Source organism: Ictidomys tridecemlineatus, chromosome 2 (assembly GCF_052094955.1).
Source record: "Ictidomys tridecemlineatus isolate mIctTri1 chromosome 2, mIctTri1.hap1, whole genome shotgun sequence".
NCBI classification, from domain to species: domain Eukaryota; kingdom Metazoa; phylum Chordata; class Mammalia; order Rodentia; family Sciuridae; genus Ictidomys; species Ictidomys tridecemlineatus.
In genome coordinates, this window is record NC_135478.1 from 92,523,219 (window position 1) to 92,548,657 (window position 25,439).

The 25,439-nt window shown below is 35.1% G+C and overlaps 1 protein-coding gene across 2 annotated transcripts in view; it reads left to right on the plus strand.

Moving 5' to 3' along the window:
• Positions 1 to 25,439, plus strand: part of Kntc1 (kinetochore associated 1) — an 88,819-nt gene that overhangs the window by 20,051 nt on the left and 43,329 nt on the right. For both annotated transcript variants that reach the window (XM_040289539.2, XM_021729351.3), the window contains exons 11-30: positions 633 to 748; positions 1,080 to 1,134; positions 1,646 to 1,744; positions 3,985 to 4,028; positions 4,136 to 4,201; positions 4,296 to 4,371; positions 9,657 to 9,782; positions 9,877 to 9,966; positions 11,731 to 11,784; positions 12,691 to 12,752; positions 17,811 to 17,922; positions 18,806 to 18,949; positions 19,262 to 19,318; positions 19,410 to 19,511; positions 21,395 to 21,514; positions 21,608 to 21,751; positions 23,147 to 23,245; positions 23,798 to 23,901; positions 24,036 to 24,135; positions 24,822 to 24,956. In XM_040289539.2, the coding sequence (XP_040145473.1) occupies positions 633 to 748; positions 1,080 to 1,134; positions 1,646 to 1,744; positions 3,985 to 4,028; positions 4,136 to 4,201; positions 4,296 to 4,371; positions 9,657 to 9,782; positions 9,877 to 9,966; positions 11,731 to 11,784; positions 12,691 to 12,752; positions 17,811 to 17,922; positions 18,806 to 18,949; positions 19,262 to 19,318; positions 19,410 to 19,511; positions 21,395 to 21,514; positions 21,608 to 21,751; positions 23,147 to 23,245; positions 23,798 to 23,901; positions 24,036 to 24,135; positions 24,822 to 24,956 (1,905 nt within the window). The remainder of the gene's footprint in view (positions 1 to 632; positions 749 to 1,079; positions 1,135 to 1,645; positions 1,745 to 3,984; positions 4,029 to 4,135; positions 4,202 to 4,295; positions 4,372 to 9,656; positions 9,783 to 9,876; positions 9,967 to 11,730; positions 11,785 to 12,690; positions 12,753 to 17,810; positions 17,923 to 18,805; positions 18,950 to 19,261; positions 19,319 to 19,409; positions 19,512 to 21,394; positions 21,515 to 21,607; positions 21,752 to 23,146; positions 23,246 to 23,797; positions 23,902 to 24,035; positions 24,136 to 24,821; positions 24,957 to 25,439) is intronic.

The following is a 25,439-nucleotide window of genomic DNA, read 5'->3' on the forward strand; positions in this document are numbered from 1 at the left end:
AAAACAAACCTCTGTACCTTAGTCCTGATACTCGTAACAGTAGAAAAGGTTAGCCAGATGTAGTGGCTTATGCCTGACATCTTACCTACTGCAGGAAGATTGTAAGCCAGAGGCCAGCCTGGGCAACTTAATGAGATTCTGTCTTAAAATAAGAAATAATAATTTAAAAAAAAAGGTCTGTGGTGGAATGTCCCTGGGTCCAGCCTCTAGTACCATAAAATAAGTAAATTAATTAAAGAAATCAAAAAACAGTAATGGCCAGGGATGTAGCTCAGTTGTAGAGTACTCATGGGTTCATTCCCCAGCAAACAAAAATGAAGGTAAAAATGTTGTCAAACTGGGCTGGGATTGTGACTCAGCGGTAGAGTGCTTGCCTGGCACATGTGAGGCACTGGGTTTGCTCCTCAGCTCCACATAAAAATAGATAGATAAAATAAAGGTATTGTGTCGATTTACACGAAAATATTTTTTAAAAAAATTGTTGTCAAATTTACCAAGACAAGGACTTGACCTGGAGTGGATTAATGTCTAGTGTACTGTGCTTTGTTTCAGTGTATGTGTGTGTGTAAATGTCCTGAAGTGTAAATTTATAGTCAATTAAAAGACATGTAAGCAGAATGTCTCTTTTTCAGAATGTGCTGAGTTTGTGGGATGTCTACACGCTCACTCCCATATGGAACTGGCCCTCCCTTCACATAGAGGAGTTTCTCCTCACCACAGAAGCAGAGTCTCCTTCATCAGTCACCTGGTATATCATGACTGGCTAGTAGTAATTTTCCTCTCTTAGCACCAGGTTCCTTACCTGATTTTGTTCAGACTAAAGTTCTAAACTACACTGTGATTTGTCTGACAGAGGAAGGACGAACTTGTCTGCATATTTCCATTGGAAACAACTAGACATTATGATCTTCCAAGTAATTATGTTAGAAACAGAATGTCAGTCTAGGCTCTAAACATGGAGAAAGAGTCCAACATCTCTTCTGTAAATCCTTTGCAACTTTATGCAAGAGTATCACTTTAACATATCTAGCAAATATCAAAGCCTGTTTGATTTACTTGGAGGTTTTCTTCTCTTTTAGGCAAGGGATTACAAATCTCAAATTAGTAGCTCTCACAACTGCAATTGATAAAAAGGTAATGGAAATTTTTATTTCATGTTTGTCTATATTGCGTTAGAAATAGCATTTATAAATACAAAAATAAATGTTAAGCAATGCTCACAATGTATAAATTCAGTTCACACAGACACTTCACAAATCAGAAATAATCCTATAGAACTCCTTCTTTCCATTAAAAAAAAGTGATATAAATCTTAGCTGCACTTTTTAAATATAGTGTTTTAGAAATCAAATAGTCCTAAGTGTCTATATATATAGTCCTGGTGCCAAAGGATTACATTCACCCTAAATAAAAGTTGTAGAGTAGACTTAGGTATATGGGTTTTTATTCAACAGTTGTAAAGATGGAATGAAACATAATTTTATATGTAACATTTAAATAATACAATAACAAGTTTACTTGAAAAGGAATTTTTTGTGTTTAGCTTTGTGTACCAGGTGTGAAATGTGTGACCTAGATTGTCTGGTGCTCTTTTGTGCGTGTAGTTTTATAATAACTCAATTAGTTGCTTTTCTATTTCTCTTAGATGAGAAATCTCATGGTTTATTCATTACCTTCAATGGAAATACTATATTCTTTGGAAGTATCTAGTATTTCTTCTCTGGTTCAAACAGGAATTAGCACAGTAAGTTTATACATATTTTAAACTACTTTTTATTAATTTTTAAAAACTTGGGGCTGGGGATGTGGCTCAAGGGGGCTGGGGATGTGGCTCAAGCGGTAGCGCGCTCGCCTGGCATGCGTGCGGCCCGGGTTCGATCCTCAGCACCACATACCAACAAAGATGTTGTGTCCGCCGAGAACTAAAAAAATAAATATTAAAAATTCTCTCTCTATCTCTCTCTCTCCTCTCTCACTCTCTCTTAAAAAAATATATTAAAAAAAAAAAACCAAAAAAAAAAACTTAAGAGTAATTAATCTCAATATCTGGATCCTAATGGAATATCTGGAAAGATCTCAAGTTTGTAACTGTATTTATTTATTTTTTTAAGGTTTTTTTTTTTTTTTTGTCAGTGAATCTTTATTTAATTAATTTATTTATGTATTATATGTTCTGCTGAGGATCAAACCAGTGCCTCACAATGCTAGGCAAGCACTCTACCACTGAGTCACAGCCACAGCCTGTATATTTATTGGTAACTCAGATATACTTTCTCGACCAAGATCTGTCTTTATATTAAAAAAAAAAGAAGAAGAAAATCAAAATAGCACATCAGTTATCTGCTTATTCAATATTATTGTTTTTTAATAGGAAATACAGATGATAATTTTAGGAAGGGCTAATGTTTTTATTTATTTTTAATTTGTACAGATTCATAGATTACAATGTGATAATTCAATATGTCTAAAGTGTGTAATGATTAAATCAAGGGAGTTAACAAACCTATTTCCTTAAACATTACTTAAAATATTTTGATTAACATGTAATAATTGTACATAACTTTATAGTGTGATGCTCCTATTTTTTAAATTGTAACCTTTTAAAAAAAGTTTTACCATATTTGTTTTATTCTCTTTTTCTATAAAACAATACAGGTCAGGTGCTTGGCCTCAAGTATTCTAGGCAAACACTGTATCACTTACCTAAATCCTCAGCCCTTTTAATTTTTTTATTTTGTGATAGGATGACTTTAAATTGCTCAGGCTGGCTTGGAACTTGGCAATCCTCCTGCCTCAGCCTTCGAAATATCTAGTATATACCAAATACAGGCATGTACCACCTCACCTATCTTGTTCCATTTCTTTTTTTTTTTTTAGTATTTTCTTAGTTGTAGTTGGATACAATACCTTCATTTTATTTATTTATATGGTGCTGAGGATCGAATACAATGCCTAACATGTGCTAGGTGAGCGCTGTACCGCTCAGCCCTAGCCCCAGCCCTCCTTTTTTTTTTTATATGCATGTGTACATGCAATATTTTTCTAAAAAATTTAGAAATTACTTGTAGACTTTCTGTCTTCTCACTTCCAAATGCTTCAGCAAGTATATTTTAAGAATAAAGTCACGGTGCACGGCGGTATATGCCTAACTGCAGAGGCTGAGGTATTGCAAATTTAAGGCCAACCTCAACAACTTAGCCAGACCCTAAACAACTTAGTGAGACCCTCTCTCAAAATAAAAAATAAAAAGGGCTACGGATATAGGTCAGTAATGAATCACCCCTGTGTTCTATCCCCCAGTACCCAATAAATAAATAAATAGGAATAAGGTCATTCTCCTACAATATACTTAACACACTCAGAAAATTTAACATTAACTGGTATAAAATATACCTTCCAAATTCAAATTTCACGATTATATCAATTACTTTAAAGCCATTATTATTATAATTTTTAATTCAGGATCTAATCAAGGATCATTTATTGAATTTAGTCGTGGAGTTGTTCCATCTAGTGTAGTTCCATTGTCTTTGTCTTAAGACACTGGCATTTTTGAAGAGTCCTAGCATCTGGTTTTGTGGAATGGCCCTCTGTGTGGATTTTTCTGATCATTTCATCATGGTTAGATTCATTCTCAGCTCTTTTGTCACAAGTACTACATAGGTAATTCTGGGTCCTAGCCATATCACAGTAAGTGCCTCATAGATTTGTCCTGTATCTGTGTTGTTTAATTTGATTTCTCGACTAAAACACTTCTGCGAGATTTTTCCACTTATAAAGATATATTTTCCTATTTATAATTAATAAGTAATTTGTGTGGTGTTATTTTGAGACCACGGGAAAATTCTTTTTCTTAACTGTTTTTCCTAGGTGGTTTAAAACCCATCGATGGATGGGTTCTTAATTGAATCAATTGTAATTCTATCGATGATAAAAATACATTTTCCTTATCTTGGAATTTTAATCATGTTTTTGTTTTTGTAGGACACTATATATCTTCTGGAAGGAATTAGCAAAAATGATCCAAAGTAGGTCATGTTTTGTTTTATCTGATAAATTGTTAAGTAACAGATAAGTTAAAATTTGCTCATTAACCCTAAATAACCAGGGCACTGATACCATGATCTTTTTTCAGACTGTCTGAGGATACCACCTCTGTTTTAGTGCTCAGATGTCTCACAGAAGCTTTACCAGAAAACAGGTAACTTCTTTTATTTTAAGCTTTACCCTTTAATAAGAAGTTTAAATTCCTTCATTAATAAATTCTGAATAAAATTTCTTTTTCAACTTACCAGGTTGAGTCGGTTACTTCACAAACACAGATTTGCTGAAGCTGAGAGCTTTGCCATCCAGTTTGGACTAGATGTTGAGGTGATTGTGCCTGTATTCGCTCCTTCACTGAAAGGGCACTTCCTGGTACTCTGGAGGCTTTAGAGACAGAGACTTGTAAGATGTCGGAGTTTCCTGTGATCAGGCCTGTACTGTGGCCTGACTGGTAGAGTAGGAGTCAAAGGGAAGAGTGACCTGTAATGGGGCAGAGAGACACCATGTCATGGAGAGGTTAGTTTGTATGTCAGACCATCCAGGGAGGGGAAGGAGATTGTAGTGACAAGAATGGCATGATGGCAGTGAGTGAGGCTTAGGCTGCTTCCAGGAACTCCTGGGAATCAGGACTGGAGTTTAGGTCACATAAGAAGGGAACAGAAGGAGGCGGTGGTGTATAAGCATGGGCCAGAGCTGGAGGGACTGAGGTAATGGGGAGCTCCTGAGTACGTTAAGCAGGAGAGTGTCTCCATCAGGTTATCGTTTGGGAGAAAGGAATGATTATTTGAAAGAGAGTAAACCAAATAGCTCAAATATCATTCGGGAAACTAAGGAACTTTCTATGAGAGAGCTGAACCAGTCCCAAGAAGTGAAGATGTATGAGACAGAGGGGAGAGGAGAGAGACACACAGGCTGGTAATAGAGATAGGCAGCAGAATCAGCACAATGTAGTGATCGTATGTCAGGAGGGACAGAGGACTCGAGTTTCACTAACATGACTCTGGCTCAGAGGACACATTATTGCATGATGGTGCCATTATCTAAAATCAGAAATACACGTGGAAGAGCAGGTCATGAGTACAAGATAAGAGTTCTGCTCTGTAACATTGGATGTAAGGGATTGGTAAATAGGGCTGTCTGGGAGGAAGCTGGGAGGTGGGCTGACTGGAGGCGAGGAACACTAGAGGAGCTCAGCAATGTTGGAGAATATGTGTAGTAAAAAGATCAAGCATAAGATCTTGACATGTGCGGGTAGAGGAAAAAGGGCTATCTATGCATTTGGGAAGTAAAAAGGAAACTACAAGAACATAGTTATAGAAGCCAAAGGAGGAAAAATTTCAGTTTAATGGGGAGCGATCAGCAATTGCAAATACTACAGAGAAGATCTGAGTATCAAGGCTGAAAGATGATTGGTGTATTTGGCAATAGGGAAGTCACTGAATTCCTTGAAAATTTTGTTTCTTAAGAAGGAATGGAAGCCGGGCATTGTGGCACCTTCCTGTAATCCCAATGGCTCGGGAAGCTTAGACAAGAGGATTGGAGTTCAAAGCCAGCCTCATCAACTTAGCGATGCACTAAGCATCTCAGGGAGACCCTGTCTCTAAATAAAATACAAAGTAGGTCTGGGGATGTGGCTCAGTGGTTGAGTGCCCTGAGTTCAATTCCCAGTACAAAAATAAAAAATTAAAAAAAAGGAATAGAGGGGCTGCAGTTATGACTCAGTGGTAGAGTGCTTGCATAGCACGAGTGAGGTTCAATCCTCAGCACCACATTAAAATAAATTTTAAAAATAAAGGTATTACAACTAAAAAAAAAAAAGGAATCGAAGAGTGGTACATATATACAATGGAATATTACTCAGCCACATAGAATAAAATTATGGTGTTTGCTGATAGATGGATGGAACTGGAGACTGTCTTGCTAAGTTAAATAAGCCAATCCCCCAAATCCTAAGGCTGAGTGTTCTCTCTGATAGGTGGATTCTAACACACAATGGGAATAGGAGGGAAGAATAGAAGTTTATGGATTAGGCAAAGTGGAATGAAGGAAAGCAGGGGGAGTTGAGAATAGCAAAGACAGTAGAATGAATCAGACATAACTTTCCTATGTTCATATGTGAATACATGACTGGTGTAACCCCACATCATGTACAACCACAAGAATGGGAAATTATACTCCATGTGTGTATGATATGTCAAAATACATTCTAGCCAGGTGTGGTGGCACATGCCTATAGTCCCAGTGACTTGGGAGGATTGCATGTTCAAAGCCAGGCTCAGCAATTTAGTGAGGCCCTAAGCAGCCCTGTCTCTAATAAAATATGAAAAAGGGTTGCGGATATGGCTGAGTGGTAAAGCACCCGAGGGTTCAATCTCCAGTATAAAAAAAAAAAAAATCTGTCATTTATAGCTAAAAAGAATAAATTAAAAAGAAAAAAGAGAAAGGAATGGAGGAGATAGCCCAATTGTACTTGATTAAAGAATTAATATTTAAGCTGGGGCTGGGGTGTGGCTCAGTGGTAGAGCACTTGCCTAGCATGTGTGAGGCATTGGGTTCAATCCCCAGCACCACATAAGAAAACTAAGTAAACAAAATAAAGTTATTGTGTCCATCTACGGCTAAAAATATTTTTTATAAAATTTAAGCTGGACATGGAGGTGCATATCTATAATTCCAGCAACTCAGGAGGCTAAGGCAAGAAGATCACAAGTTCAAAGCCAGCCTCAGGAAGTTAGTGAGACCCTGTCTCAAAATAAAAAATAAAAAGAACTGAGGATGTGGCTTATTTAAGTACCCCTGGATTAAATCCATAGTGTGGGAAGAAAAGAATTACTATTTCCCAAATGAGTAGTAACTATGTGTTGTTTTAAAAATATAAGATTTGGGGCTGGGGTTATGACTTATTAGTAGAGCACTTGCCTGGCACTGGGTTTGATTCTTGGCACTGCATATAAATAAATAAAATAAAGGTCTACAAACAACTAAAAAAAATACTTAAAAAAATAATATATAAGATTTGCTAGGTATGGTGCTGCATACTTGTAATCCCAGTAATTTGGGAGCCTGGGGCAGGAGGATTGCAAGTTCAAGGCCATTTTCAACAATTTAGCCAGACCCTAAGCAACTTAGTAAGACCTTGTCTCAAAAAATAAAAAGGACTGTGGATATGGCTCAGAAGTAAAGCACCCCTTGGTTAAATCCCCAGTATCAAAAAATAAAAACAAATATGAGGTTTTAAACAGTTAGAATACTTTTGTTTATTGTTTAGAGAGGTATATGAATGAAGGGATAAGGAAATGGTAGCAAGTGCAAATCCAAAATAAGGAGTACTTCCAGTTGCGGAAAAGAGGATGATATATTTAAGAAGATGAATCTTGGAGCTGGGGTTGTGAGGCACTGGGTATAAAAATAAATAAATAAAGGTATTGTGTTCATCTACAACTAAAAAAATATTTAACAAAATAAGAGTGGTCTTAACCATATTGACAGTATGTCTTTTTTTTTTTTTTTTTTTTTGGTACTTGGGATTGAACCCATGGGTACTCTGCCACTGCACTACACCCTAGCTGTTTTTATTTTTTTGTTTTGAGACAAGGTTTTGCCAAATTACCCAGACTGGCCTCTAACTTGTGATTCTCCTCCTGCCTTAGCAGGTGTTCCTAACTCTAGACACTAAAGAATTGTTAATAGACTTAAAAAACTGGACATGAAACACAATTGTGTGATTGTCTTTTAAAAACCAGCTATAAGCTGAGCATGGTGTGCATTCCTGTAATACCAGTGATTCAGAATGCTGAGGCAGGAGGACCCCTTGATTTCAGGAGTTAGAGGCCAGCCTGGGCAATATAGCTAAATCCTCTCTTTGTTTTTTTTTTGTTTTAAAGAAAGAGTGGGAGAGAATTTTTTTAGTATTTTATTTTTTAGTTCTTGGCGGACACAACATCTTTGTTTGTATGTGGTGCTGAGGATCGAACCCGGGCCGCAGGAATGTCAGGAAAGCGCGCTACTGCTTGAGCCACATCCCTAGCCCTAAACCCTCTCTTAAAAACAAAGAAAACCCAGCTGCATTGCTTTTGGGTTGCATAAATTTATACCCATTACTAGACCTTTCTTAAGTCTTTGATGTTTTGTTACAATGAGGTATAAATGTTTACTACTTAGATGTTTGGGAGAATTGAGATAATTTATATAAAATTCTTTTAATTGACCAGTAAATCATTATATGTACTTTACAGAGTACAATGTAATATTTTGATATATATTTACATTGTATTCCTGTCACCTCACATAATTACTATTTTGTGTGTGTTTATGAGAACATTTAAAATCTATTCTTTGCAGGGGGTGGGGTGCTGAGGTGCTGGGGTTGTGGCTCAGTAATAGAGTGTGCATCATGAATGTGTGAGGCACTGGGTTTGATCCTCAGCACCACATAAAAATAAAGGTATTGTGTCTGTCTACAACTAAAAATATATATATATTTAAAAAAAATCTATTCTTTACTAGGTATGGTAGTGCATACCTAGCTATTCAGCTATTCAGGAGTCTGAGGCAGGGGATTCTAAAGTTCAAGGCCATCTGTGGCAACTTAAGGAGACTCCATCTCAAAATGAAATATGAAAAGGGCTAGGAGTGTAATTCAGTGGTAACAGCACCCCTGGTTTCAAACCCCAGCACTACAAATAAACAAAAAATCTGGTTAGCAATTTGGAAATATACAATACATTGTTATTAATTACAATAACTACTTTGCTAAGTAGATGTCCAAAATTATTATTCTTCTCTAATTGAAAATTTGTACCTTTAGTTAGCATCTTCCCTTTATCTATCTACTCCTCACAGTCTCTGGTAACCACCATTCCACTCCTGTATTGAGTTCCATTGTTTAGATTCCACATACATGTGAGATCATGTGTTGTCTTTCTGTGCCTGCCTTATTCATTTAGCATAAGTGTCCTCATATTCATCTATATTTTTGCAAATGACAGGATTTCATCTCTCCTAAGGCTGGATAGTATTCCACTGTGTATATGTGCCACATTTTCTTTATCCATTTATCCATTAATGTACAATTAGGTTGCTTCCATGTCTTAGCTCATATTAAGCTCTTAGTATACTGCTTGACAGTGAGTTAAGGCTCAGTAAATAAAAATGGTTTCCATAATTTCTTTCAGATAGCTAAGTGTTACTTTCTTTTTTTTTATTTTTGAATATTTTCTTTTTTTCTTTTTTTTTAATTGGTTGTTCACAACAATTCAAAGCTCTTGACATATCATATTTCATACATTAGATTGAAGTGGGTTATGAACTCCCAATTGTGTTACTTTCTTTATTTAAAAAATATTTTTAGTTGTAGATAGACACAAGACACAATACTTTATCTATTTTTTTTTTATGTGATGCTAAGGATCGAACCCAGTGCCTCACACATGCTAGGCAAGCTCTCTAGAAGCCACAACCCCTGCCCAAAGCGTTGCTTTTCTTTAAGCTTCGTTCCTGAACCAATTGAGGATTCATTCGTAAATTAATCTCTCAGAGTTTGCTGTGAGAGTAAGTCTTCCTCAGATACTGTTGTACTTCAAGTTATTTGCTGTGGTATGTTTATATTACAGCTTGTTTACAAGGTAAAATCAAATGATATATTGGAGAAACTAGCTTTGAGTTCTGTGGATACCAGTGAGCAGGCTAAATGGCAGCAACTTGTAGATGAAGCTAAGGAAAATCTACACAAAATCCAGGTATGCTTCACCAGCTATTTTCTAGAGTACTCAAGCTGATGTGTTGATCAACAACATTAGGTCTCCTCACTATGCCTTACTATTTGTGAAACAGGATGATGAATTTGTAGTGAATTATTGCCTGAAGGCCCAGTGGATAACCTATGAAACAACTCAGGAAATGCTCAATTATGCTAAAGCCAGGGTAAGTTGGTTTGTCTGTCTGAATTCCTTTCTTCCTTATTTTTTTCTTTATTTTTCTTTCTTCTACCACCTCATATTCATATACATTTTTTGTGCTTCCATTTTATTCTCTATGTGTGATATTTTAAAAAATTTTATTATAATTTCATTGATAACATTTGCATATCATACAATTTACCCATTTAATGTTAAGTGGTTTTTGGTATACTTAATGAATTGTGCATCTATCACCACAATCTTTTTAGGGGGGACAGGAGCATTGGGGAATTATTGAACCCAGAGGAAGTTTACCACTGAGCTATATCCCCCATTCCCAACCTTTTTTTTTTTTTTAAAGAGAGAATGAGAGAGGAGAGAAAGTGAGAGAGAGAGAGAATTTTTAATATTTATTTTTTAGTTCTCAGTGGACACAACATCTTTGTTGGTATGTGGTGCTGAGAATCGAACCCGGGCCGCACGCATGCCAGGCGAGCGCGCTACCGCTTGAGCCACATCCCCAGCCCCATTTTTTTTTTTTTTTTTCAGAGTAGAAATTAGAAGTTTATTAAAGGACTGCAGAAAAGACTTCTCCCGGAGGAAGAAGGGGACCCAAGAGGTGGAATCCCCCAACCCTTTTTTATTTTTCATTTTGAAACAGTCTCACTAAGTTTCTGAGGGTGTTGCTGAGTTGCATAGGCTAGCCTCAAAACTTGTAGTCCTCCTGCCTCAGCCTCCCCAATTACTAGGATTATAGATTTGTACCACTCTGCCCTGCTCACCATGATCATTTCTAGAACTTTTTCATTGTCCCAGAAAGAAACCCTATACTCATTACATTTACTTCCAGTTTTTCTCAACTCCCAAACTAGGCAATCTTCCTGTCTCTATTAGTTGTGCCTGTTCTGGACATTTCAAATAAATGGAATCATGATATGTATCATTGTTGTCCAGCTTCTTTAATTTAGCATATTTTCTGGATTTATTCATGTTGAAGCAAGGGCCAATGGTATGTTTCTTTTTTATGCCAAATAATACTTCATTGTATATGAACAGAGCACATTTTGCTTTGTTTATTCATTGATGTACATTTGGGTTTCTTCCACATTTTTTTGCTGTTGTGAATAACTGCTATAAATATGGTTTTACAAATAACTGCTCAAGTCCCTGCTTTGAGTTTTTTTTTTTTTTTTTTTTTTGAGCATGTACCTACAAGTGCAATTGCTGGAATCATGTTAATTCTGTTTTTATTGTTTTGAGGAATGCCATATTGTTTTCCATGGTAGCTGCACCAGTTTACATTCCCACTGACAGTATACAAGGAACACATTTTTTCTATGTCCTTCCCAATACTCATTATTTTCTGTTTGTTTGCTTTTTGTTTTATACTGGCTATCCTAACAGGTATTAAGTAGAGAGTAATTTTTATAATGTTTGTGCATGTTAGTTTTTGAAAAAAATTATTTTTATCCTGTAGACATTTGTAACTTTTTTTTTTTTTTTGCTATTTCAAATAATGCCATTTTTTCAGTAAATTGTTCCTCTCGGAGACCTATGAGAATGACTGTTATTCTAGCTGACATACTCCTTAAAATGAAAGTATAACATATGGGCAAAATCTTCTGGGCTGTTTCTATGTAATGCATTGTTTTTTTAAAAAGTCTTTTTGTTCAGACTTATCGTAATTTGTTTTCAAAGATATTATTTTTTATCAATTCACAGAAAATCCATCCTCTTTTATGAAATACCTAATATAGTAGATGTTCTGTTTTTTATTTTTCATTCTTAGCTTTTGAAGAAAGAAGATAAAATTGTTCCTGCCAATTCTGATGGCTTGATAGAGGTAATTACAATTACATTAGATTGATAGATTAATTTGGGGGTGAATGTGCTGTCACAATGTTTTCTTTTCACGATAGTTTTGTATTTCTTTAAGAGCAAGTTATCATTTTAATACCTCAGCTTTGCTTGGGCATGGTGTACACCTGTAATCTCAGCTATTTAGAAGGCAAAAGGAGAATTACAAGTTTGTCGGCCTGGGCAACTTAGTGAGACCCTGTCTCAAAATAAAAAATGGACTGGGGATGTAGCCCAGTGATAGAGTGCCCCGCTTCAATCCTTGGTACTACAAAAACAAAACCCTAGCTCCCTTTTCTACAAAATGGGAACATAAATAGTGTTTGCTTTATAGAGCCCTTCTGAGGTCAATGGAAATAGTTTCTATAAACTATTTTGCAGAGTACCTGTTTTCTGCTAAACTCAAATAAATGTGAACCATAATGATTATTATGATGGTGCCAAAATACATGGGTGTGTGCACATGAGGAGTACATTTAGATTCACAAAGTAAATGTTCAGTATAATCCAGCCTAGTTTTACTAGGATCGACTCGGCACCTTGCCCATACTAGCACCTTGCACATGTGTATAAATCATAGAGGAAACTGATTTTGAAGGGCACTATGATTAATGTGCATAGGCCTTTGTAATCAAATGTGATAGATGATATTTTCATCATTCTATTTTGTGTATGTGTTATGTAAAGGCAGTAGGAATAGGAATGGACCTATAATGTGGAATAAAATGAGGGTGCATATAACTTGTGAATTAGAAGGACCCTAATTTTTAATTTTTTTTTCTTTTTCTTTTTTTTTTTTTGTGTGTGTGTGGTACTGAGGATTAAACCCAGATAGTTTTTATTTCAATACATTGCCTATAACATTCAGTTTATCAAAGTATTTTTTCATTAGGTACTAAGGGCTCATGCAAAGTTGACTACTTTTTATGGAGCATTTGGACCAGAAAAATTCAGGTGTGTATCCCATTTTTAGATTATGAATTAATTATAAAGTTGGAATGTCATGAAAATATAGTATTTGTTTGGATAAATTTGTGCTAACTGGTGAAGGAGGAGCCAGGATAGTCACATGATGGAAAATATATCTTTTTTTTGTTTGTTTTAATTAGTTACACATGACAGTACAATGACCTTGACATATCATACATTTGAATCAGATGAAAATATATCTTTATGGCAAAAAAAATAGGCTTAACAACCTTGCTGTCATTTCTTTAGTAGAAATCTTTACAACTTTGCTTATTCTCATTTTCTTACAATATTGTCTAACAGTTCACTTCTCTTAATTGTTAATTTACCCTGATAAATAGATTTATCTTTAAGGAAAGCATACCTTGTGTTTGAAAGAAATGATAGTCTTGGTGCACATATGAGTATATATATGGATTCAGTTTCTGGAAATGGAATTGCTAAGGTAAATGTATATGCTTCTAAATTTGTCCTCCAGATATATTCATTCTGATAAATGGAGAGGAGATGCCCATTTTCTCATTCATTGAGACTTTGTCATGAAATTTTATTTTTATTAATCTGATTTGTGAAAAATGTATTGCAAAAATAGTTGCTGCATTGCTTTGGCTTTGATTTTTTTTTTTTTTTTTTTTTTTTGTACTGGGTTTTGAATTCAGGGGCACTCTATCCCTGAGCTACATCCCCAACCCTAGGTCTCGCTAAGTTACCTAGGGCCTCATTAAGTTGCTGGGGTTGGCTTTCACCTTGTGACCCTCCTGCCTCACCCTCCCAAGTCTCTGAGATTTGCAGGCATGTACCACTGTACCTGGCTTGATTCTTAATTTTGACTGAGCTTAAGTATTCCTTTTTTTTTTTTTTTTTTTTTTTTACATCTTTGGTTCCTATTTCTCTTGGGGTTTTGTTCTTTGTAAATTGATTTGTATAAGAGTATTTCAAATTTTGCCTCCTTGGGCATTTTTCTTTTTGTCTTGTTTTGTGCTGAGGATCGACTCAACACCTTGCACAGTGAGTACTCTACCACTGAGCCACAACCCCAGCCCTTTTATTATGTTTTTTAATATAAATTTTGCATATTTTTTGTTAATGTTATTCAGATTTTTTACCATGTTTCCCATCATTGTAAATGGGGGGTTTTCCTTCATCATTTTTTTTTTGAGGCTTTTAAGCATTTTATGTTCATCTCAAATGAAAATAGCACCATTCTCTGAAATTTCAGCATATTATAGAATACTTCCTAAATTTGATTTATCTTTTTCCCCACAATTTTTATTGGTGCATTATAGATGTACATACCAATGGAATTTGTTGTTGTTACATATTCATACGTGCCCACAATATACACTGTAAAAATATAATTCCCCCAATATCACTTCCCAGCACTTCCTTCCCTTCCTCCCTGTCTCTCACCCCTTGGTCCCTTTCCTCCACTGATCTTCCTTTGATTTTCATGAGACACGTCCACATCGTTCTTTTTCTTTTTTCCTTTCTAGCTTTCTGCACATGAGAGAAAACATATAACCCTTAACCCTCTGAGTTTGACATATTTTTCTCAACATAGTGGTCTCTAGTTCCATCCATTTTCCTGAAAATGACATAATTTCATTTTTCTTTATGGTTGAATAAAACGCCACTGTATGTATATATATATATATATGTATATGTGTGTGTGTGTGTGTATATATACCACATTTTCTCAATCTGTTTATCTGTCAATGGACACTTAGGCTGGGTCTATAATTTAGCTGCTGTAGGGCTGGTGTTATGGTTCAGAGGTAGAGTGCTCGCCTAGTGTGCTTGCCTAGCATGGGTGAGGCACTGGATTCAAATCCTCAGCACCAAATAAAAGTAAAATAGAGATATTGTGTCCACCTATAACTAAAAAATAAAGATTAAAAATGAGAAGTGTAGACTAATTAAAAAAAAATGTGGCTGCTATGAATTGTGCGCTATTAACATGGGTATGCATACGTTGAAGCAGAGACCCCACCCAGAAAACCTCTTGCTGTAATTAAGCTTCTCCTCTCATCAGAAAGATTTTTACAGGGATGGGGATGTGACTCAAGTGGTGGCATGCTCGCCTGGTATGCGTGCCGCCCGGGTTCGATCCTCAGCACCACGTACAAATAAAGATGTTATGTCCGCCGAGAACTAAAAAATAAATATTTTTTTAAAAAGATTTAAAAAAAAAAAGATTTTTACAAAGAGTGTCATAAGGCAGGATGTCTGCAGAAGGCACTGTGATTGGAAGCTTCCTCTTTCTTGTAAATGCCAGGTTTACACACAAAAGATGTGATCCAATAGATTCTGCAAGCTTGTTGTACAAAAAGCTGTCATCTGTTTTCTTGGTAAAAACTTGTGAAACCTGTGTCTGGTCTGGAGGATGGAATGAAAAGCACTTTTCACATGAACCTTCAATCCCCCCTCCTGCTTCTGAGTATAAAGTTCAAAGAATTCCCCAAATCTCTGTCCAGAGAACATTTCAGACATGAACCACATGGTATACCAGCCAGCTACAGCCAATAAACTGCTTCCTGAAAATTCCTAGGGTGTCCAGCCTCTTCTGTCCCACTTCATGTCACTTCATGTATGATGGTTTTTTCAGTGTAAGTTCTAAGGCGTGGTCGTATGGTGGATTGATGCCTAGTCTCCATACTGATTTCCATAGTGGTTGTCCTAATTTATAATCCCACCAACAGTTCAAAAGTATTCCTTTTTCTCCATATCTCCTCCTTATTTGTGTCATTATTTATATTCTTCATGACTGCCATTCTGACTGGTATGAGATAAAATCTCAGTGTAGTTTTGATTTGCATTTCCCTAATTGCTAATGATGGCCATTTGTATTTCTTTCTTTTTTCTTTTTTTTTTCTTTTAGTTGTAGATGGACACAATATCTTTATTTTTATTTATTTATTTTTATGTAGTGCTGAGGATTGAACCCAGGGCCTCACGCATACGAGGCAAGCATTCTACCTCTGACCCACAGTTCCAGCCCCACCCATTTGTATTTCTTCTTTTGAAAAGTTTTAAATCATTTGTCCATTTATTAATTGGGTTATTTGGTTTTTGGAGTGTAGGTTTTTGAGTTCTTTATATATACTAGGTATTAATCTTATGTCAGAAGAGTAGCTAGCAAAAATTTTCTCCCATTCTGTAAGTTCTCTCTTCACATTTCTAATTGTTTCCTTTGCTGTGTAGAAGCTTTATAATTTGATGCCATCCCCTTTATTAACTCTTGACATTATTTCCTGATCTTAGGGATTCTTTTGAAAAAGCCATTGCATGTATACTGGAATGTTGATCCTATGTTTTCTTCTAGGAGTTGCATATTTCTGTTCTAGTTCCAAGGTCTTTGATCCATTTTGAGTTGACTTGAGTAGGGTGAGTGTTAAGGCCTACTCTCATTCTTCTACATATGGATAACCAGTTTTCCCAACACCATTTTTTAAAAGGCCCTGTTCTCCAATGTATTTTTTTGGGTGCTTTTGTCAAGGATCAGATAGATGCCTCTATCCGTGTGGGTTTGTCTCTGGGATCTATTCTGTACCACTGGTCTAAGTGTCTATTTTTAATGCCAGTACCATGCAGTTCTTGTTACTATAAATCTGTATTATAATTTGAAGTCAGGTATTATGATGCCTCCAGCATTGTTTTTTTGGCTTAGAATTGCTTTGGCTATTTTGGTTCTTTTATTCTTCCAAATGAATTTTAGGATTTTGCTAGGTCTGTGACAAATGTCATTGGTATTTTGGTGGGGAATACATTGAATCTATATATTGCTTTTGTTAATGTGGTCATTTTAACTATTAATTCTGCCTTTCCGAGAGCTTGGGAAGTCTTTCCATCTTGTAGAGTCTTAATTCAGTTTCTTAATTTCAGTGTTCTATAGTTTTCACTGTAGAGGTTTTTCACTTCTTGGTTGATTTATTCCTAGGTTTGTTGTTGTTGTTTTGAGGTTATTGTGAATAGAATTGGTTTCCCGTTTTTTTTTTCTCAGCAGATTTATTGTTGCTATATAGGAAAACTATTGATTTTTGTGTGTTGATTTTGTCACTTGCTACTTTGCTAAATTTAAATTTGTTTATTAGCTCTAGTACCATTTTGGTGGTTTTTTTTTTTTTTTTTTCTAGGTATAGGATCATATCATTTGCAAGCAGTGAGAATTTGACTTTTTTTTTCTATTTTTACCCCTTTTATTTCCTTCTCTTGCCTAATTCTTGCTTCATGATTTTTTTAAACACTGTAGAGAGCTCTAGATTTTTTAAAAATGAACTACTTTATTGAACTCCTTTATTATTCAAACTAATAATTCAATCAGTTGGTCCTATTTTTCCTGGGGTATAATTACACATTCAAATATTAATAGTTTTGCCTCATAAGTTCTGATTTCCTTTTTTCCTTGCCCAATTTCTTGCTGGTATTACCTGAACCTTTCTAAATAATTAGTTAATAGATATCTTTTTATTCCTGACTTTAACAAAAATTGTTTCTTTTTATCATCTGAGCATGGGACAAGCTTTTGGGGGGATTTTATTTGTCATTATATCATCTCGAGGAAATATTCATCATCTATATCTGAATTTTAATCAGAACTATATTGTCATTGCGTTATTGTTGGTTATAAGACTGGAAATAATCTCAATATTCAACTCTGGGAGCTTAGGGAAATAGATAATAGTATATTCATGCCATGGAATGCTGTGTGGTCCTTAAAGAAAAATTGTTTATGTATACTGATTTAGTATGTGCACCAAGATGATAATAATTTTAATGTTCATATAGCATGTAAAAATTTATTCATTTAAGAGTTAAAATAGTTGTTAATATATATAGTGATTATCTGAGGAACCCTACCAGAAAACTAAGCCTCTGGGGAAAATGACAGAAATTCTTTAGATCTGGAAAGAAAGAGACTTATTTTTCAATGTGGAATCTTTGGAATTGTTTTCATTTTTTGCTTTATGAGGATATCCACTTACAAGATAAAACCTTAATTAATTTTATAAACTGTTAACTGTGTTTTTCCCTTTAACTTCCCAGTGGTAGTTCTTGGATTGAATTTCTGAATAATGAAGATGATCTTAAAGACATATTTTTACAGCTAAGAGAAGGAAACCTTGTCTGTGCACAGTATCTTTGGCTTCGACATCAGGTAATACATTTTGTGTTTTATTTTCCTAATAGTTTTCCAGTTTCTAACATGGGTTATTGACTCAGTGTTGGAAGCTAACAGGGCAACCAACACATGTAACTGGGCAATAGAAAGTTTTCAGATTGATAAGGTGTGACCTTTCCTAGGGAAAATAATCCTCTGACAATATTAAATCAGAGGAAGTGCTATGAAGATATCATAGAACCTGATTTTATCTCATCAGAATTTAATTGATTCCAAATCTTAGTTTATTAGACAACATTTTATTAACTGGTTAATTTATGGGCTCTGAATGATATGAGGATAGAAAGGATGTTCCTGCTGCAATTCAGATCGTGGTATAGGAGTTGCCTGTTAAAAGTATTTATCGAAAGGCCAAGTGTGCTCACATGCCTCTGTAGTCCCATGTATTTAGGAACCTAAGAGAGGAGGCTTGTCTGAGCTCAAGAATTTAGGGCCAGCCTAGGCAACATGATGAGACCCCATCTCTTTAATTCCTTAATCAATTAATTAATTTTTAAAAAATTATTCATCCAAATCCCTGAATGTTGGCCAATATTAATCTAATGTTAGGTTCAGAAAATATCTCAGTGTTTGTGGACACATTATCTGTTAGTATCTGTACTGTCACCTCCAACTATGTTTTCCTCTGCAGCAACTTTGTTGGTTCCGGTTTCTATCTGGCAGTCACTGATATGAGAGTTCAAGGGATTGTGACCCCTAACTTGAATCATTTGCATAGAGTAAATCACCTAGTAAATAATGTTCATATTAAGTCAATAAAATATTCCTTGAGATGACTTCCTAAAATGGTCTTTGCTTTTTGGGAAGTTGTCAGTTAAAATTGTAAGCTAAGTCTTAATTCTCACTCTGCATGATTTAGGCAAATTTCAAAAGCAGATTTGATGTGAAGATGCTTGAGAACTTGCTCAACTCAATTTCCACACCAGTCTCTTTGCAAAAACTTTGTCCATGGCTTAAAAATGATGTGATCCCTTTTGTGAGAAGGACTGTTCCTGAAGGACAGGTGAGTTTCCTCCAGTATTTTCACTCCTCGTGATTCAATTTTATTATTTTTTCATTAGGTATTTGAAGACTAAGTCATGTTAACACAAGTTAGTTCTTTTAAGTGTCTCTTTTAAAAGATTATCCTTGGGCCGGAGGTATAATTCAATGGTATGCCACTTACCTAGGATGTATAAGGCCCTGGGTTTGATTCCCAATGCTACAAAAAATAAATTAACAAATAATAATTTAGGAATGATGAACATAGAGGATTTTTATTATTTTATTGATTACCTATTGAGAATTTTACTTTTAAATGACATATCTGTTTCAGAAAATTCTCGCAAAATGGTTAGAACAAGCAGCCAGGAACCTTGAATTAACTGATAAGGTAAAACCAGTACAATTAACATGAAAAAGACATTTTGTACACTCCCAATAGCATAAACTCTGTTCCTAATGCTCCATAATATTTTTTAAAGGCAAACTGGCCAGAAAATGGATTTCAACTTGCAGAGGTGTTTTTCACAGCAGAAAAATCAGATGAATTGGGATTGGCATCCTCCTGGCATTGGATTTCCTTGGTATGATGTACAGAATGGATTTTTAGTCATGAAATATTCCATTATACATTTATGTATATTGTAATTGTAATTTGTTAAAGAAATGAATTTTGTCCAAACCCTTCCAATATTAAAGAGCATAAATATTATCCGTTTTCTTTAATTTTTCTGTTTTTATATGCCTTTTTTTGTTTTTTTATTGGAACTAGGAATTGAACCTAGGGGTGCTTTACCACTGACCCACATCCCAGCCCTTTTTATTTTTTATCTTGAGAGAGGGTCTCACTAAATTGCTTCTGTGTTGAACCAACAAAAGAGAAAGCAATATAAAAACATTCTACTAAGTAGTATAACTGGGATTTTCTGCATTAGGATTTCATTTTCAAAGACTGCAACAATCAGGTCTGCCTCTTTGATTTCATCTAGTAAGCTGATTGCATTTCTTAGATAATCCAACAGGATTATGGCTAAAATATCATTGATTTTTTTTTTTTTTTCTTTTTTAAGATTAAATTATGAAAACTGTGGAACTAACAGTCTCAGCAGGGAACTTCAGGTGCCTTGCCTAACATGTGCAGGGCCCTGGCTTTGATCCCCAATATTCAAGTATATATGCGTGTGGTGGGGTGTGCACAAGCACTGTTAGAAGGAGAGCTAAGATCAGGAAGGTTGGTACTATTTTTGAGGTAAATAAAGTAAATTTATTGTTTGGCTCCTGGATTTCTTAAAGTTCATTTGTTATCCCCTTGAGGTTTCTAAAACTAGAATGCATTCATTATATTGAGAAGAAATATACATTCTTATATTTTTAAAATTTTGTGAGAAGTACCATAATTTAGCTTATAAATTCATGTGTAAGAAAGACATAATATAATCTCACCTCTGAAGCATTAAGTATTTTAGTACCAGAAAAATGTGACTTTTAAAATATATATTATGAAGTCACATTATTTCTTAAGTTTCAGTTACAAAGATAATAATATTTAAATTTCATGACCCCAAGATAGTCAATTTCCTCCTACTTTTTGATATAGGTGCTATTAATTGCATCTACTGATTATGCTCTCTAAAAAATAGATTTTTTTTCTGTAACACTCAAGTAGTCTGTTGATATTCACTTTGAAATACATTTTTTTTTTTTTAGAGAGAGTGGGAGAGAGAGAGAGAGAGAGAGAGAGAGAGAATTTTTTTTAATATTTATTTTTTTTTAGTTCTTGGCGGACACACATCTTTGTATGTGGTGCTGAGGATCGAACCCGGGCCGCACACATGCCAGGCGAGCGCGCTACCGCTTGAGCCACATCCCCAGCCCAAAATACATTTTTTTTATACAAGAACTTTTTTGTCTTGATCTAAAAAATACTACTTCATCATTTCCCTGTTAGTTGCCTCTTATCAATAAAAATCTGTTCCTGGGCTGGGGGAATATCTCAGTGGTAGAGCACTTGTCTAGCATGTGTGAGGTTCGATCCTCAGCACCACATGGAGATAGATGAATAAAATAAAAGTATTGTGTCCATCTACAAAAAAATAAATAGTTTAAAAAATCTTGTTCCTTGCATGTAACTTTTTAGAAAATGTTATAGCTTTGTATTGTGTCATGATCTATATAATATATATATATAGGTCATTGAGTACCATCAGGATGATATTTGTGTACCCAATTATATTTGGGTTCTGAAAGAAAATGGGTACCAATATTGCTATTTTTCTGTTTTAAATTTCTTTCCAATTCTGATCTATGTTAATGTGTACTAGATGATTTCAGTTAAAATTCTACAAAATTTAAAGCATAAGTTGCTTCAAACCTACAGGTTTCCATAATCATTATTTTCTTTGAAATAAGTTTGACTGTTTCTGTCTCACATTTTACCTCTGTAACAGTTTAAATGCTTTTGTTTTAGAAGGACTATCAAAACACGGAGGAAGTAGGTCAGTTACGTATGTTGGTAAACAACTTGCAAGAATTGATCACATTGCATAGGAAATATAACTGCAAATTGTCCCTCTCTGATTTTGAGAAGGTAAAATTTGAGGCTTATGTACACTGTTTTGTTTGTTGTATCCAGTTATGGCTAGATTCTGCGTTTATGCCATCTTTCTTGTCTACTATCCAGGAAAATGGAACCACCATAGTATTCCGAATGTTTGACAGAGTGTTGGCCCCGGAACTTATTCCCTCTGTCTTAGAGAAGAGTATAAGAGTTTACATGCAGGAACATGACTTGCAAGAGGAGGAACTTCTTTTGTTGTACATAGAGGTAATATTTCCATTATATCTGCTCTTATTTAAGGGATCTGTGCTGTGTATCATTGTATTAAATGTTGAACTTTTTAAGGAATGTCATGCTTTACCATTGGGACTTATGACACATTTTATTTCAACTGCTTTTGTTGTATGTGGTACTGGGGGTGTAATTGTGAACCATGTCCCAGCCCTTTTATATTTTTTATTTTGAGACAGGATCTCAACAAGTTGCCCAGGCACTCCTTAAACTTGAAATCCTTCTGTCCCAACCTCCTGAGATGCTGGTATATAGATGTGCATTACCACAGAGCATATTGAATTAGTTAAGAACATGGATTAATTCTATTACTGACTGAGGGTCTTAAGTGAAAGGGAATAACATGAACTAGTCACAGTACCTGGTAGTCCTAGATGCTGGGGAGGCTGAGTTGGGAGGATCATTTTGAGACCATGAGTTTGAGAGTACCCTGGGCAAGATAGTGAGACCTCATCTCAAAAAATTAAATTAAAAAAAAAAAATCTCAAAATAATAGGAATTTCTCCAAAGGGCTATTGTGAAATAATAGGGCATAATTTCAATAAATATGATGTTTTTTTTAATGTTTTTGTTTTTGTGGTTTTGGTCCTGGAAATTGAACATAAGGCCTTGAACATGCTAAGTGTGTGCTCTACTCTGACCTATATTTGTAGCCTAGCAATTATGTACTATAATGATCTAATTTGAAGATCCTTTAATAATGTTTTCTTCTGCCCAGCAACTAAGGAGACTGAGATAGGAGGATTGAAAATTTGAGCTAGTTTGGGCATCTTAACTCTGCAGACCCTGTCTCAAAACATAAAAAGGACTGTGGATATACCTCAGGGCTAGAACCCCGTTCAATCCCCAACCACCACCACTCCCTCCCCAAAAAGGATGTTTTCTTTCTTCCTGTCACACAGAAACCCATTATTTTCTGCAGTTACCATGCACCAATAATTCTAATTTATAAAAGAATCTTTTTAAAATTTTCTGTTATATACCACTGACAGCTAAAGTTTTGATAATTTTGTAATATTTTACTATTGTTCCACATTTGTGGCTAATGAGAATTTTGGGTTTCTTTTTCCTTTTATGCTTCCATAAAGGCCTTTTATCTATCTTTGTATACTCTTTTTTTAAGTGATAGCTTTTATTTATTTATTTTTATTTATTGGTACTAGAGATTGAACCTAGGGGTGCTTTACCACAGAACTACATCCCCATCCATTTTTAATTTTAATATAGGGCCTCACTAAGTTGCCCAAGCTGGCCCAAACTTGCATTCCTCCTGCCTCAGCATTCTGAGTAGCTGGGATTAAAGCCCCACACCCCTGTACCCAGCTGAGAGTTTTTAATTTTTGATAAACATGGATGTTTATCCCTTCCTAGGATTTACTGAAAAGATGTAGCTCAAAGTCCACCTCGCTTTTTGACACAGCATGGGAAGCAAAGGCCATGGCAGTGATAGGATGTTTGTCAGACACAGATGTAAGTAAACAGTGGCCACTGGATTTCTCAAGGCTTTTTTTGGATCATAAAAGTGGTGTTTGTTTAGTATGAAAAAATGTTATTTGTTTAGTGTGAAAAAATAATTTAAGAACATAAAAATCACTCATAATTCTATTTTCTTTAATTATGGAAAATAAAAAGTGAAAATTTTCTCATTTCCACCGCTCAGGAGAATTGCCATGGATAATTGAGTGTATCTGTTTTCAGGATTTCTGTGACTATAAGTAATACTTGGCCTTTATTTTGACTTTGCAATAATGTTACCATCCAAAATACAGTATGAATAAAATCACAGACATTATTTTTAAACAGACTGCAGAGGCAGCAGAAAAACATAACTTTCAACAGATAAAATACTTTTCTGAATTTTTTCTAAATAATAAGGTTGCTCTTTATGTGTGTAAATGGGAAAAAAATATGTGCTCTCACAGTCAGAAGGTGAAATATTCTGGTTGATGCATGCAGTGCCATTAATTTACATGAAGTGTACCTCTGAGGGCTTATCATTGTCCACATGTGTTCTTGCTGTAGCTTATATTTGATGCTGTGCTTAAGATAATGTATGCGGCAGTGGTTCCCTGGAGTGCAGCTGTGGAGCAGCTGGTGAAGCAACACCTGGAAATGGACCATCCCAAGTAAGGACAGCCCAACAGACAGTGTGTGTTGTACCCTGGATAAACCTCCCATCTTGATTTGACATTCATTTATGTTTTTTATTTACTGGGCCCCAAAGCACAATTCATGTTAATACCAGTACATTTATTTTTAGAGTCAAGTTACTACAGGAAAGTCACAAACTAATGGAAATGAAGAAACTTTTACGAGGCTATGGGATAAGAGAGGTGAATCTCTTAAACAATGAAATAATGGTGAGTATGCTAGTTAAAGACCATTTTTCCCCTTATTTTCCTGTTTCTAGAGCAACATGGGAAATTTCATGAAGGTTTTATATTCTAAGAGATTAACATAGTTGGATTCTCCTTTATGTTTCTCTATAGGTATAAGAGTATTTAGTTTAGAGTTTTAAGGACAATGATAGTAAATTAAAAAGACAGTCAAAATTTAGAGTATAAATTGTGTTTTAATGTTTTATATAGGAGTTTAGTTTTTTAGTCATCAAGAGTTGAAGTTTTGTGGCCTGGAGTTGTAGCTCAGTGGTAGAGCGCTTGCCTGAGGTACTAGATTCAATCCTTAGCACCATATATAAATAAATAAAGGTGTTGTGTTCAGGGCTGTGGATGTGGCTCAAGCGGTAGTGCACTCGCCTGGCATGCGTGTGGTCTAGGTTCGTTCGATCCTCAGCAGCACATACAAACAAAGATGTTGTGTCCGCCAAAAACTAAAAACAAATAATATTAAAATTCTCTCTCTCTCTTAAAAAAAAAAAAAGATGTCGTGTTCATCTACAACTAAAAATATTAAAAGAGAGAGAGAGTGTTGAGGTTTTGGTATATTATTTTAGTTTTATGGCTAAATTTGCCCTCGTAAGTAGGTGATTCCTGTATTCTCTACGAGAGATCGTATATTATCTCTGTTTTTATTATCTCTGTTTCAGAGGGTAGTCAGATACATTCTCAAGCAGGATGTCCCATCTTCCTTAGAAGATGCTTTAAAGGTGGCTCAAGCGTATAGGATTTCTGATGATGAAATCTACTGTCTAAGGATTATTGACCTGATTGATAGAGAACAGGTATGAAAGTTTTATATAGTCATTTCATAGGACTTCTTTGTTAACAAAATCCTTAAAAATAGAGACTAAACTATCTGAACTAATTTTCACAAAATAAAGTTGTAATAACATGAAAACATAGGATTGTTTGAATGGCTTCTTTTTTAATGTGTGAGTTCTTTAAAAGTATTTTGTGATTAATCGTAGAACCCTTCAATTTCAGAATGAGGCATGGCTTTTCTTTTTCTATATCTTTTGATTTTTTGAGTGCTGGGTATTGAACCAGGCCCTCTGACCCTTCTTTTAAATTTTTTTTTTTTTAATTTTTATTTTAAGATAGGGTCTTGGAAAGTTGCTTAGAGCCTCTCTAGTTGCTGAGACTAACCTTAAACTTGTGGTCTCCTGCTTCAGCCTCCTGAGTTGCTGAGATTATAGGTGTGCCACTTTGCCTATCTTCTCTTTTATATTTTTAAGTGTCTTTATTGTCATATAATTCTATAATCA